General features: G+C 42.7%; 1 protein-coding gene across 1 annotated transcript; it reads left to right on the forward strand.

Moving 5' to 3' along the window:
* The first annotated feature begins 3,215 nt into the window (after nucleotides 1-3,215).
* Nucleotides 3,216-10,442, forward strand: slitrk4 (SLIT and NTRK-like family, member 4). The gene is made up of 2 exons (XM_020653934.2): nucleotides 3,216-4,607; nucleotides 5,476-10,442. Exon 2 carries the CDS (start codon nucleotides 5,518-5,520, stop codon nucleotides 8,104-8,106), a length of 2,589 nt encoding a protein of 862 aa, XP_020509590.1. The 5' UTR covers nucleotides 3,216-4,607; nucleotides 5,476-5,517; the 3' UTR covers nucleotides 8,107-10,442.
* The last annotated feature ends 2,146 nt before the right edge of the window (nucleotides 10,443-12,588 follow it).

The following is a 12,588-nucleotide window of genomic DNA, read 5'->3' on the forward strand; positions in this document are numbered from 1 at the left end:
TGTCCAGATGGGGGTGACACATCAAACACTAAATCCTCAGCACATGCCACATTCTCAGCAACACTCACAGAGGGACAAAAAAAAAAGGGACCCAAACAAAGAGCAAAATGAGGGGTGTGACACTGAATCCCTTTAAACACAAATTAAAATGTTTTATTTTTAATCCAACAAATGGGATTAGAGCGCTCAAGATTGCAAGCTTTTTCCAGTGTTTGGACACAGGAAGCAGAGTCTCAGCCACATGGCCAGACTACCAACGACAGCTGAGACGGAAGCAGAGGCCTTTGCCAACTGTCTGGCTCGTTCTCTAGTAGGCCTGCTTCCCTCAGGCCACTCACAGCCAGTGCAGGAACATGTCCAAGACTGTCAAATATCAGCACACTCATACACACACACACACTGGCTCACATTTTAATCTTCACGCTGAAGAGGAATGCTTGATTTGCTCTTTTCATGCAGGTGGCAGGGTCACTTGTGAAGCAGCTTGTGAGAACTCAACCACGCCCCTGCTTGCATGCATTACTGTGAATCAATCGATTGAGTGAGTGGGCTCTTTTTTTTTTTTTTTTTCAAATAAATATCCAAGGATGAATTGCACGAGACGGCGACTGCATTGAAGCTGGATGAGAAATAATTGAGAGTGAATGTTCTATCAAAACACGATAAGTTACAGTTTGAAGGGTTCTTAATTAACAGCTGGCTTTGTGGAGCGGAGGGGTGGATGGGGGGGGGGGGGGATGTGTCAAAGGGAGACGGCTACAGAAGCAGCAGAAACATGTTAACAATTCACTATTCAAACAACACAATAGAAGTTATTTACTCTTTGTCATAATATGTCAGTCAACGGTGAAGTGAATGCAGCTCTTAACTACACATTGCAATCTATTATGGACTTTAGAAAGCACAAATTGCACTTTTTCATAAAAGGGTTGCAAGATTTTTTTGTCTGTGCAGTTATATGTTCAATAATATGAGTTTGTAATATAACATAATACCATACAATGATACTGTACACCATGTTTTTTTTTTCCTAACATACATACTGTGCATCAATACAGAAGTCCTGAGCTGACATATACATTTGATTTTGCTTCATTTCCCTGCAGTAATAACAGGTACATTTGGGTTGCTCCGTCCAGGTCTCGACTTATTTATCTCGTTATCTCAGTTTATTGAAGCCGGTTTTCCTGTGATGAAGAATTAAATTCTCGAGATCTGTAGAAAACAGCTTAATTGAATCGTTATCTCGGTTAAAATCTGTTTTGTTACTTCAAGAAAATCCCGTAAATGAATTGAAATATTTAAAAAACAAGCCAAATGTACTTTACTACACAACATGTTGCATATTGTTAACTATTTCTCCCACAGTAAGCTGTAAAGGTGATTGAGTTTCTCCGTTAGAAATAGCACTTATTCTCTTTTTCTTAAATTGCAGAGAGATGATTTCACCTTTGGATTAATCTGACAAAGACCGTCTTTTTTTTTTTTTAAGTTTGGAACAATTCATGCAGTGCAGCAGACATGTGACAGCATGATGAATCATATTTTACTTCTGTGAAACAGTGATAAGTCAACCATTCATTATAAAATGTGCAACAATATTTTTAAAGCGAATAATGATTAAGTATGCTAATTATGCATAACAATTAAGTTCTGAAATGAGGATTTTTTTTCCCTCTTGATTTATTTTCCACGTTATTTAAAGTCGCTTTAATATAAATATTAGAAAAACACGTCTGATTCTGTGTAATTAAATGGCAATCAAAAACATATTCCATGTGGATAATGGTTATAATTTACATATAGATAGGAATAGCAATAGAGGAATAAAATAAAGATGCTAGGACACAGGAATTAGTTTGTTTTCAGAAATCAAATGTTAGAAAAAATAAGAAAGACACACGAACCAGATTATGATTTACACCATACTTTATTTTGAAAATTAAAAATGTTCTGAAGCTTAATTCCTCCTGCAAAAAAAAAAAAACGTTTCCCATTTTTATCAGATGAAGGAAATTTTTAATCTGATAAAAAAACAAAAAACATGTCACCCATCCCCGCCGCCGCAAACACACCTCTGCTGCTGTGAAATCCATACTTCCCATCTGCCCTTTCTCCTTGCCTGTGTTACGTGTGCGTCACTTGGCTAAGGCACCTGTTGCAAGAGTAAACCAGAGGTGAGGCTTCCGGTGAGGCCGCTGACACTTGTCAGGTTTCAGGTACGACTCCCTTTTCTCCCATGGGTGTCAGTTTTACAGACAAGAGGGAGGGCGCTGCGCCACGCTGCCACTTAACTCAGCCCGAAATCACCTCCCATGAATAAATCAATAGATAGATAGATAGATAGATAGATAGATAGATAGTCTCTCTAAGGAGACAAACAATTTTGGACAGAAATAAAATGAGACTTGGGTGTTGCCGTACCTTTTGGCGCTCTACTCCTCCTTTCTCCACCTTTCCACAGTTCCATCCATCCCACCTCTCCTCTCTGCTCCTCTATTTTCCGAGACCGTCTCTCCTGCAAAACACACACAACGAGGAGATTTGAACCGCGTAAGCTCCTGATTGACTGATTTCTCACCTCCTTCTCCCTTTTCCCCTCTTGCAGCCCGTCTGACTGCAGCACTCTTGAATAATAACCCCTCTCCTCCTCCTCCTCTGCCTTTCCTCTCCTCCTCTCTCTCTCTCCTCTCTGTTTAAAATGCCGCTCACAGGCGCGCTCCCGTGCCAGGTTTTAAGCACACACGCACCCTCTGTCGCTCCCTTCCTAACATCTCTCCAATCGGACCTCGGGGACGCGCTCAGGTAGTGTCGCGCAAGTCAAGTCCAATGCGACGATTTGGCAGGTAAAGCGCTTTTTTTCTTCTTTTTTTTACCCACCGGCAAACACACTCATACATACATCCCCCTCCTTTCTTTCCAACCGCTTTTCATCTCTATCTTCTTGGAAGAGGTTACAGGGATGGAAAAAAAATTGGTAAGAGCTTCCCTGTGCTATAATAATAATAATACAGGATAAAAAAAGAGAGGATCGCAATGCCAGAAACAGGGTCAGAAAGTGTTTGAAGGTCTGAACTGTTTTATTGTCGCTTTTCGGTGTATGTGACGGACCCCCGCCCCCGACTCTCTCTCTCTCTCTCTCTTTGCCTCTCTCTCTCTCCCTCTCTCCCTCTCTCTCGCTCAACTCCCTCCCCTCCCTCCCTCTCTACATCTCTGCATTCGCCTCTTTTAGTCGTGTGGGAAGCTCAGTGAATGCGGCTGCAGAAGGAGCCAGCATACTTATGCGCCTGACACGGATACTGCTCTGTCTTTACAGGAGGGGAAAACAAGCCTGCTTTCCTCTCCTTCAACTCGCACCATTTTCCTCAAACTGGATATCTTTTTTTTTTTAAAGTTTTTTTGCCTTTAAGAAATAACAATACTTTATCTCTGCAAGTTTATTTTTTGATGACATCTTGTGTGGACCGATGGAAGCGGGGGAAAGCGCAGAGTTTCCAGCGGCTCCTCACTTGCACTGCAGCGGACTAAAGGCTGAATAACTGCATTATTCATTTTTTACGCTCCGGTTTTTGTTTTTCTCTCACTTGTCTCTCTCGCCTTTTTCTGTACTTCTTCTGATTCATGTTCATCCAGGGGAAAAAAAGCGTCGATATCACCAAAGCCCATATTTTTTTCATTGGTATATATATATTTTTTTTAAATAACTCCCGTTGGATGGACACTGACAAAGACATATTTTCCGCCTGTGTGTGCAGATAAACTGATCGCTTCAGACAATAACTGTTGGATTTATGATTCCTTGAGGGACAAAAAAAATGTATACATGACCTAATGGGAGCTTTTTGGCTGCTGCCGCCATCGAAAGCGTTATCCCGGTGCGCAACTTCGCCCGAAACAAACCAGCATTTATTCTGTAGGATCGTTGGGGGGTTGCTGAGCTGATCCGAAGCCAGACGCACAGTGTTGGCCATCCTCGCTCCCTTCTCCTCTGCAAGTAGTCCTTCTTCAGTGTCTCCCTACAACAACGCCAAAAAAAAAATGACGGACTTCTTTCACCGCATCACTGACCACCTTGCGCCTTTTTTCACGCCTTGGAGTCGCCGGACGCGCCTTTAAGATCTCTAAAAGCTCTCTCTCTCTCTTTCTCTCTCTCGCTCTCTCTCTCTCTCACTCACTCTCTCTCTCTCTCTCTTCCTCTCTCCCTTTTCGAAGTCTTTCTCTTTCTCTCCTGCAACCAAATGAATGCTCTCCCATGGAGGTAGTACAACCACCTTGGGGACCGAACGACCAGAGGGGTGATTTTTCCAAGCAAGAGGAGCCCGTCAGTAAAAGACGCATCGGGTGAAATCGGAGCTCCCCCCCTCCTCCCACCCCTCTCCTTTTCTCTCCATCTCCACCGCACCCCCCCCTCCAGTTTGCCTGGCTCGGGTTGATATACAGTTAGCCTGCATGGGGATATAGGAGCTGGAGGAACCTTGTTGCGCCCCTCTAACTACGTGCATCTGACTTCAGCTGGGAGAACTGTTTGCGCACATCTCCATCCATGTCTCACCATAGCTGCCCCGTGTCTCCGGAGGGAGCCGCATTCATTACCGCCTCAGCTTTGGGTAAGTCTCAATTTGAATAGATTTCATCCTTCTTCCTTAATGATGGCCAGCATTTACTCATTTATTGAATTATTCATTTGCATTTCTAGATTTAAAAAAAAAACAAAAAACGTCCCTCTCTCGCTCTTTATTTGGTGTGCACAAAAAAAAAAGATTATGTGTGGTATATGCATGCCGCTCAAACCCTCTCAATATGTCAGCGTTGGGCACAGTCCCAAGTCTTCATCTTCCCCTTGCTCTCACAGTTGCTTTTCTTAAATAAGCAGAGTGTGCTGGTAAGAGTTGTTGCTGCTGCTGGCTTTTAAAAAAAACAATATATATAAATGTTTGATATGATTATGTTGAATAAGCCGAGAGGAAGGTACAGGATACAGTTAGACGTTCCACAGTTTGAGTCATGTTTCAACATGATTGCTTTGGGTGTCAAATAAGATACAGAGATGTGCAGCAGTTCAGGGTTTGAGTATAATGCTCCGCTGCAGTATCGAAAAAAATCTGCATCAGTGTCAGTGTTTGATGATGATGAAGTGATCTAATGAAATGATCAATAATTTGTATTGTTCATATACATTTTTATAATTTGAAAATTCTCTTATTAACAGTGAAGGGGAACCCATTAGGCATTTTGTTGTGATTAAAAAAAGGGGAGAAAAGGTATATTGAAACACCAGTATAATTGATATCAAGTACACATTTTGATGGTTTGCTTTCTTTGTGTGTCTTTGTGTTTTTCTTTGTGTGTGTGTGTGGGCTTGTTTGCACATGTATATCCCTATGTGTGTGTGTGTGTGTGTGTGTGTGTGTGTGTGTGTGTGTGTGTGTGTGTGTGTGAATGTTGGTGCATGCCACTTTCTTTTCTTCTCCAAAGGTAACTAAATGGTTTTCTGGGGGAGGATTTCTAACCGGCGAGATGCTGCTCGTATTCCTGCTGGCAGCCTTTTCTTCTTCCATCACCGGCTCCCTCTCCTCCTCCCTCTCCTCCCCCTCCATGTCGGACGGACCCCAGATGCCAGACCCGTCCGCCTCGGACCTGATGGCCGAGACCTGCAGCGCCTGCTCCTGCATGTCCGTGGAAAACGTGCTGTACGTCAACTGTGAGAAGATCACCGTCTACCGGCCCACGCAGCTCATCCCGCCGGCCTCGTCCCTCTACCACATGAACTTTCAGAACAACTTCTTAATAATCCTCTACCCGAACTCGTTCCTCAACTTCACCCACGCTGTGTCACTGCAGCTGGGAAACAATAAACTGCAGAACATTGAAGGTGGAGCGTTCTTGGGGATGAGCGCGTTGAAGCAGCTGCACCTGAACAATAATGAGCTTAAGGTGCTGCGAGCGGACACTTTCCAAGGGATAGAAAACTTGGAATATCTCCAGGCCGACTACAACTTGATCAAATATATTGAAAAGGGAGCATTTAACAAACTGCACAGACTAAAAGTGCTCATCCTGAATGACAACCTCATTCAGGCCCTTCCTGACAACATATTTCGCTTTGCCTCGCTCACACACCTGGATATAAGGGGGAACAGGATCCAGAAGCTTCCCTATTTGGGAGTTCTGGAGCACATTGGGCGCATTGTAGAGCTGCAGCTGGATGACAACCCCTGGAATTGTACCTGTGATTTAGCACCTCTCAAAGCATGGCTAGAAAACATGCCGTATAATATTTTTATTGGCGAGGCCATATGTGAAACACCGAGTGACTTGTACGGCAGACTCCTAAAAGAAACCAACAAACAGGAGCTTTGTCCCATGGGAACAGGAAGTGACTTTGATGTGCGGATGCCGCCTGTGCCGCCTGATAGTGGGCAGCCGCCCTCCAAAACGTCCCCAACCACAGTGGCTCCTCTAGCCACAAAAGCGCCAAAAACCACAGACTCATCAAAGATTTACGGTAACGGTATCGTGGCTGGTTTGCCCCCCTTTGGAAGAAACAGTCAGATTGTTTCTTTTCAGACGCGAACCCCTCCACTGTTGTGTCCGCAGCCCTGTAGCTGTAAAGCCCACCCTTCTGACTTCGGCATCAGTGTCAGCTGTCAGGAGAGAAATGTGAAAAATTTAGCTGATCTCATTCCCAAACCCCCAAATGCCAAGAAACTTCACTTAAGTGGGAATTACATCCGTGACATTAGCCCGAGTGATTTCCAAGGGTTTGAAGGTTTGGATTTGCTACATCTTGGCAGCAATCAAATTGTCACAGTGCAGAAAGGTGTGTTCGCTAACCTCACCAACCTGAGGAGACTGTATTTGAATGGTAACCAACTAGAACAGTTACACCCAGAGATGTTTCTGGGCCTTGCAAATCTGCAGTACCTATATTTGGAATACAATGCCATTAAAGAAATCCTAGCGGGCACATTCGACTCCATGCCAAACCTTCAACTTCTGTATCTCAATAACAACGTTCTGCGGAGTCTCCCCGCCTATGTGTTTGCGGGTGTCTCCTTAGCACGGCTCAATCTGAAAAACAATCACTTCATGACCCTGCCAGTGAGCGGTGTCCTGGACCAGCTGCGATCGCTGACCCAAATAGACCTAGAGGGGAACCCGTGGGAGTGTTCCTGCGATCTTGTGGCCCTCAAACTCTGGCTAGAGAAGCTGAGTGATGGAGTGGCTGCCAAAGAGGTGAAATGTGCATCCCCCGTGCAGTTCTCCAACATCGAGCTGCGTCTCTTGAAAAATGAGATCTTGTGTCCTAAACTTATCGCGAGACCGCCGGTAATTCTCACCAGCGCCACCCCTCTTTTGACCTCGGTGTCGCCTGCCGGAGTTGGAAAAGCACCGCCGGGAGGGCCTGTGCCTCTCTCCATCATGATCCTCAGCATTCTGGTAGTGCTTATCCTCACTGTGTTTGTGGCCTTCTGCCTTCTGGTCTTTGTCTTGAGGAGGAATAAAAAGCCAGTGGGCAGGCAGGAGGGGCTTGGCAATCAAGAGTGCGGCTCCATGTCACTGCAGCTCCGCAGGCACGGACACAAATCCGGCAAAAAAGGCTCCATCCCAGGAGACGACTTGGGAGCTGAGACTTTTATCCCGCAGACCATCGAGCACATTGGCAAGAGCCACACGTGTGGAATCGGCCGCTCCTCAGACATGGACGCTGGTTTCAAGTTTGCAGACTCACAGAGGCAGAAGATCATCCTCCGGAACAGCGCCGACAAGGACAAAGACTCGCTATCCACCCTGGAGCGCAACAAGCGTCTCAGCACCATCGATGAACTCGAGGAGTTCCTCCCTCACCGAGAGCCCAGCATGTTCATCCAGAACTTCCTGGACAAAAGAGATTTCAACAGTATAGGGATGGGCGGCTACGAGATCCGCTACCCGGAGAAAACACTGGACAAAAAGATGAAGAAGTCATCGCTGATAGGTGGGAACCACAGTAAGATCGTGGTGGAGCAGAGAAAAAGTGAGTATTACGAGCTCAAAGCCAAGCTCCAAGGAACGCCTGATTACCTGCAGGTGCTTGAGGAGCAGACTGCGCTGAGTAAAATGTAGGGATTCTTTCTGTTCCATTTTGTGCATTGATCACACATACACAGGGAAGTCAAACACGCACACACACATACAGGCAGATAGACAAGACAGCCAAACACGTGTACCTTTCTTTGTTTGAATCTGGCCTTCACAAACCATCCGACACCACTAGAGCTCACGCTTTCTGTCCTCATCTCCCTCTCTGCAACCACACACGCATACACACACTCCCACACACACACAGCAAAAAAAAGTGCCTTCTGGAAACCCTTAATGACCAATGCAGAGATGGACAAAATGGCTCCACAGAACAAAATGCTATAACTAAATTCAGCGTGGATCTATATCACAGTTAAAGACCCTTTTGGATTATCCACACCCCTACATGTACGAACCCCACATACGTACGATATAGCACCCTAAAAAGCAACCAAACAGTCGTAGTGTTTTTGCTGCATTTGAAATGGGTACTTTTCTCCCTTTTTTCCCGTTGGTTCCTGTCGTTGTTTTTCCTCTCCTTTTGTTTTTTTTCCCCAACCAAATCAAAAGGTCTTGAGGACATTGATTGAGAGAATATGCGTCCGTCTCGCACCCTCTTTAAGAAAAAGAGAGAGAGAGAGAAAATGGAGGTCACTTTGGTTGTTGTTATTTTACTTTGGAAAGTCTCCAGTATCATGACATCTGGGATGAGATTAACAAGAGTTGGTGACTCAATGGATGCTACTTTGAACTTTTTTCATTGTTCTTGCAAGGATATCTTTCTTTTTTTGTTCTTGGGGGATGCTTTCAGGATTCCAAATGCAGAAGCTCTGCCATGTTGTCTGGATTACCCGAGTGTGGCAGTATACTCCTGCTCTGTACCGGGAGGCTCTTGTTTTTTTTTTATAGTTTTTTTTTTATCCAATTCACGGTAACCTGAGGCACTGCAAAAACTCTTTTTGTGGAATGATTTCATGACTTGTTCTCTTTGTGTAAAGAGCCATGTTAAATATAGTGTCTTCTGAATGGAGTTGTGTTCCTCTTTCAAAGTTGCTACTTACAGTTACTGTATGTTTTTTTTTTTTTTTTTTTTGGGGTGAAATCTAACGGCACATACACTGTCAGAGGACATTGTTTCTGAAAAAGTGGAAAAACCCAAGGATATATCAAATTTACAAAGCTGCTTGCTATGTAAGCGTAACCTGGAATTTATTTTGTAAGTCTTACATTATTTGTATCTGTGGGACTGGTTTGTAAATTACAAGGAAGGACAAACACCTGTATACACGCACACACACACACACACACACACACACACACACACATAAATACTGTATGACGGAGCATCATCATCAAGAGACTACAAGCCAGAAATGTCAAAACAAACCGCTATTAGAATCCAATCGGTGATTCAACTCCCTTTGTCAGCTCTCAATTCGTAGTAAAAAGAATTTAACAAACATAGTTAATTTATTTTTCTATGCAGGATTATTTAAAGAGTTATTGGTATTATTTAAAAAAATAAGAAAGAATAATACACAAAGAGTGGAAAGGACTTGATAGAACGATGCATCAGAGCTTATTCAGGCCACCAGAAGTGACTGCTGAGTCGATTTTCAAGGTTGTTTGGGGTTTGTTTTTTTTGTTGGTTTCTCTCAGTTTTTTCTGAAGAACTCGACCCGCTGGACGAAAGGGGTTTTAGCGAAAAATGTGTCTGTGATGTTTCCTTTTTATTGTGTCGCACGACAAAAAGCCGAGGCCTGATAGAGTCTGTGAAGTTTTCAAGCAGTTTCCTTATTCTTATATCTCCCACAGTATCTTGTAAAAGGTTTCTTATTAACATTATGCAACCAAAATAAATGTGCATTAAACTTGATATGGTTCCAGAATTGTTGGGATGATGGAGGGGTATGAGGGGGTGGGGGGTGGGAATGGTTGGGGATTGGGGGATATGTGTGTGGAGATGTTTGCGGAAGGCTTGCTAATTGAAGCTCTAAAAATTGTTAGCCTCGGGCTGAATCATATCATAAAAAAACATCATGTGCAATATTAGTAAGAAGAAGAAAAAAAAAACAACGCTCAGTCATGATGGCTTCAAATAACTCTGTTTAATTTATTTAGTTTGAGGTTATATTGTCAAGGAAGGCTCTATTTGGATATTATTTTTTCTCAACCTAACTCTATCCGGTCCTTATTTAAAAGTATTGTTACGTTCAAACTATGAGTGTTTCTTGACATTACAAATGAATAGAATGTATCTTGGAAAGTATAATAAATACAATTTTTCTATCGGTCATAAATCTCCTGTATATTGGTTAATTTTCTCTTGTATAATCATGTTGAAATCAAAAAGGTATTAAAATCAGCACCTCTTTGCACTGTGTCCCCCCTATTTCTTTGCAGCTTCAGAAGGGTGCTTTAAATGCAGAAAGAAGTGCTCTTATATGCTGAAATTGCCAGTTCTTTTACACGCTATGCTTCGAGTTTTATACAGAACAAAGTTGGGGTTTGTCTGGACAGTCTCCAGCTCAAGTGACACACACTGTACTTGTTTTGTTCATGTACCAACACTGGCTGCCCTTCAAGCATTTTCTGTGTTTGCTTAGAGGTTTCGTTTGAGGAAAATTCCTGCTTAAACAAACAACTTGAGACCATGAGACCCTTTTTTTTCTTGCTTTGTCACACAGTTCAGGGTTGCATCTTTGTTGTGAAACCAACTGCTTTTCTTGAGTTTTTGCATAAAATGAAAGCTGAATTGATCAGTTAAGCTTAAAAGCTAACATTTGCAGCCAAAAGATGGTAATGTATAGCGGTTTTGATGTTCTTGTAATGCTTCAAAGACTCGAAAATCCAGCTTCAAATATGTATTATTAACACATTTTATCTTTTATTGTTGTAGCATCATTCTCATTCTGTTTCTTGTGGGGTTTTTTGTCCGCCTTTGGGTTGTTTTTTTCGTCCTAAATTCGCTCGTACTCTTGAATCTCTTGAATCATCTGGCACTGTTCCCCCAGCAGGTATCATCGCTCCATCTGTTTTTAGGAACCTATCAAACATTCATACCCATTCCATTTTTAGGGGTTAAAGAATTCAGATTTCCCTTCTTTTTTTTTTTGGTCTTTGTTAATCCAACCTATGGGGCTTTTAGGAAACCAAGTAGCAGAAAGTATGACTCATCCAGACGCCTGAGAATTGTCCTCATTAATTATTAATACCCTTGGCAGTTATGAACTAAAAAAAGGCATGTGATGGGGAGGTGGGTGGTGGGGGGGAGGTGAATCTGATATGTCCACCCCCTTCCTAACTCTCCCTTTCTCTGTTCCCCTCTCTCATATTTCCAATCGTGCCGTACTTCAGCAGAGAAGAGAAATCATTTGGATACATTAATAAAAGAGTCAAATTGGCTGGAAAAGTGTTTTTTTTTTTTTTTTTTTTTTTTTTTAAACCCAACATTTTTTGCTGCAGTCACTTGGCTCCCATGCAGAGTTTGTTCCTGGAAGCTCTGGGGGTCCTTGAGGGGCTACAATAGCAAAGCTCGAGATCATAGAATTCTCTTTCCCCCTGTAATGTAACCCCAATAGACACTGGTATAATGAAAAATGTACCAGCAGGCCCGATGGTTGTTTTGCCCTCTCTCCTCCCTGCTGTTCTAATCTCACCTGCTGCAGAGACACTCCGGCAAGTCTGTGCTGTCTCTTAACTGTTAAATCATCTCATCTGATGGGCTTTCTGTCTGGCGGAAACTGCAGAGAGAAGTGTTGCTGGATCAGAAGAGTATAGCATGCGTGAAGTGTGGAATTGGCCACTAGGGGCGCTGTGGGCTAAGAACACAGGAGTGAGTGTAAGATGGTGCAAGTGGGCTGCAGCAGGATGACTGATCTGTGGGGGCTTTTAAAAATCAAAAAGAAAAGAAAATCAGAAAGAAATATCGACTTTTTTAATCATTCTAGTTGAAGTTTTGTTTTAACTTTGCCCCCTTTGTCTGTGAATTTAAACACAGAAGGACATTTCAGAGTCTGCATATGTGGTTTTTGATGATGATGAAAATAGAAGCAAGAGAAAAGCATTCACATAGCGATCAAAGGGCAACAGAGGACAAGAGCATTTTTCTTCAAACTTTTCTATTATTTCCATCATTTATACTCAATTTGGTGATCTTCGTCTGGTTCAGATTCTCCTTCTGATTCTGTTAACACGTCCTCATTTCATACATGTAATATGACCAAACATGTCCTTATTCCCAATGTGTGTATCTTCTTGTTAGGGTAAGTTAGTTAGTTTGAAATTCTACTTTATTTGCAATATTTTCTATTTATTTGGCGCCATTATCTAAACATTTCTGATGCTCTGTCTGTTTTTTTTTTTACAACCTATCAAATGATGATTTTCATTCTTCCCAGGAAAGACAAATTAGATTTAAAAAAAACTAACATTTGTTCGCAGCCTGCTTGAAAAACATCAGGCGAGATTTAAAAAGAAAGTATTTCTAGGATGATCAAATCAATTGGAGAACAGTGAGCATTA

This window comes from Labrus bergylta, chromosome 9 (assembly GCF_963930695.1).
Source record: "Labrus bergylta chromosome 9, fLabBer1.1, whole genome shotgun sequence".
Classification (NCBI taxonomy): Eukaryota; Metazoa; Chordata; class Actinopteri; order Labriformes; family Labridae; genus Labrus; species Labrus bergylta.

Excerpts from the sequence above, each read along its gene's own strand:
- slitrk4 (XM_020653934.2), top strand. The coding sequence starts at position 5,518 with ATGCTGCTCGTATTCCTGCTGGCAGCCTTTTCTTCTTCCATCACCGGC.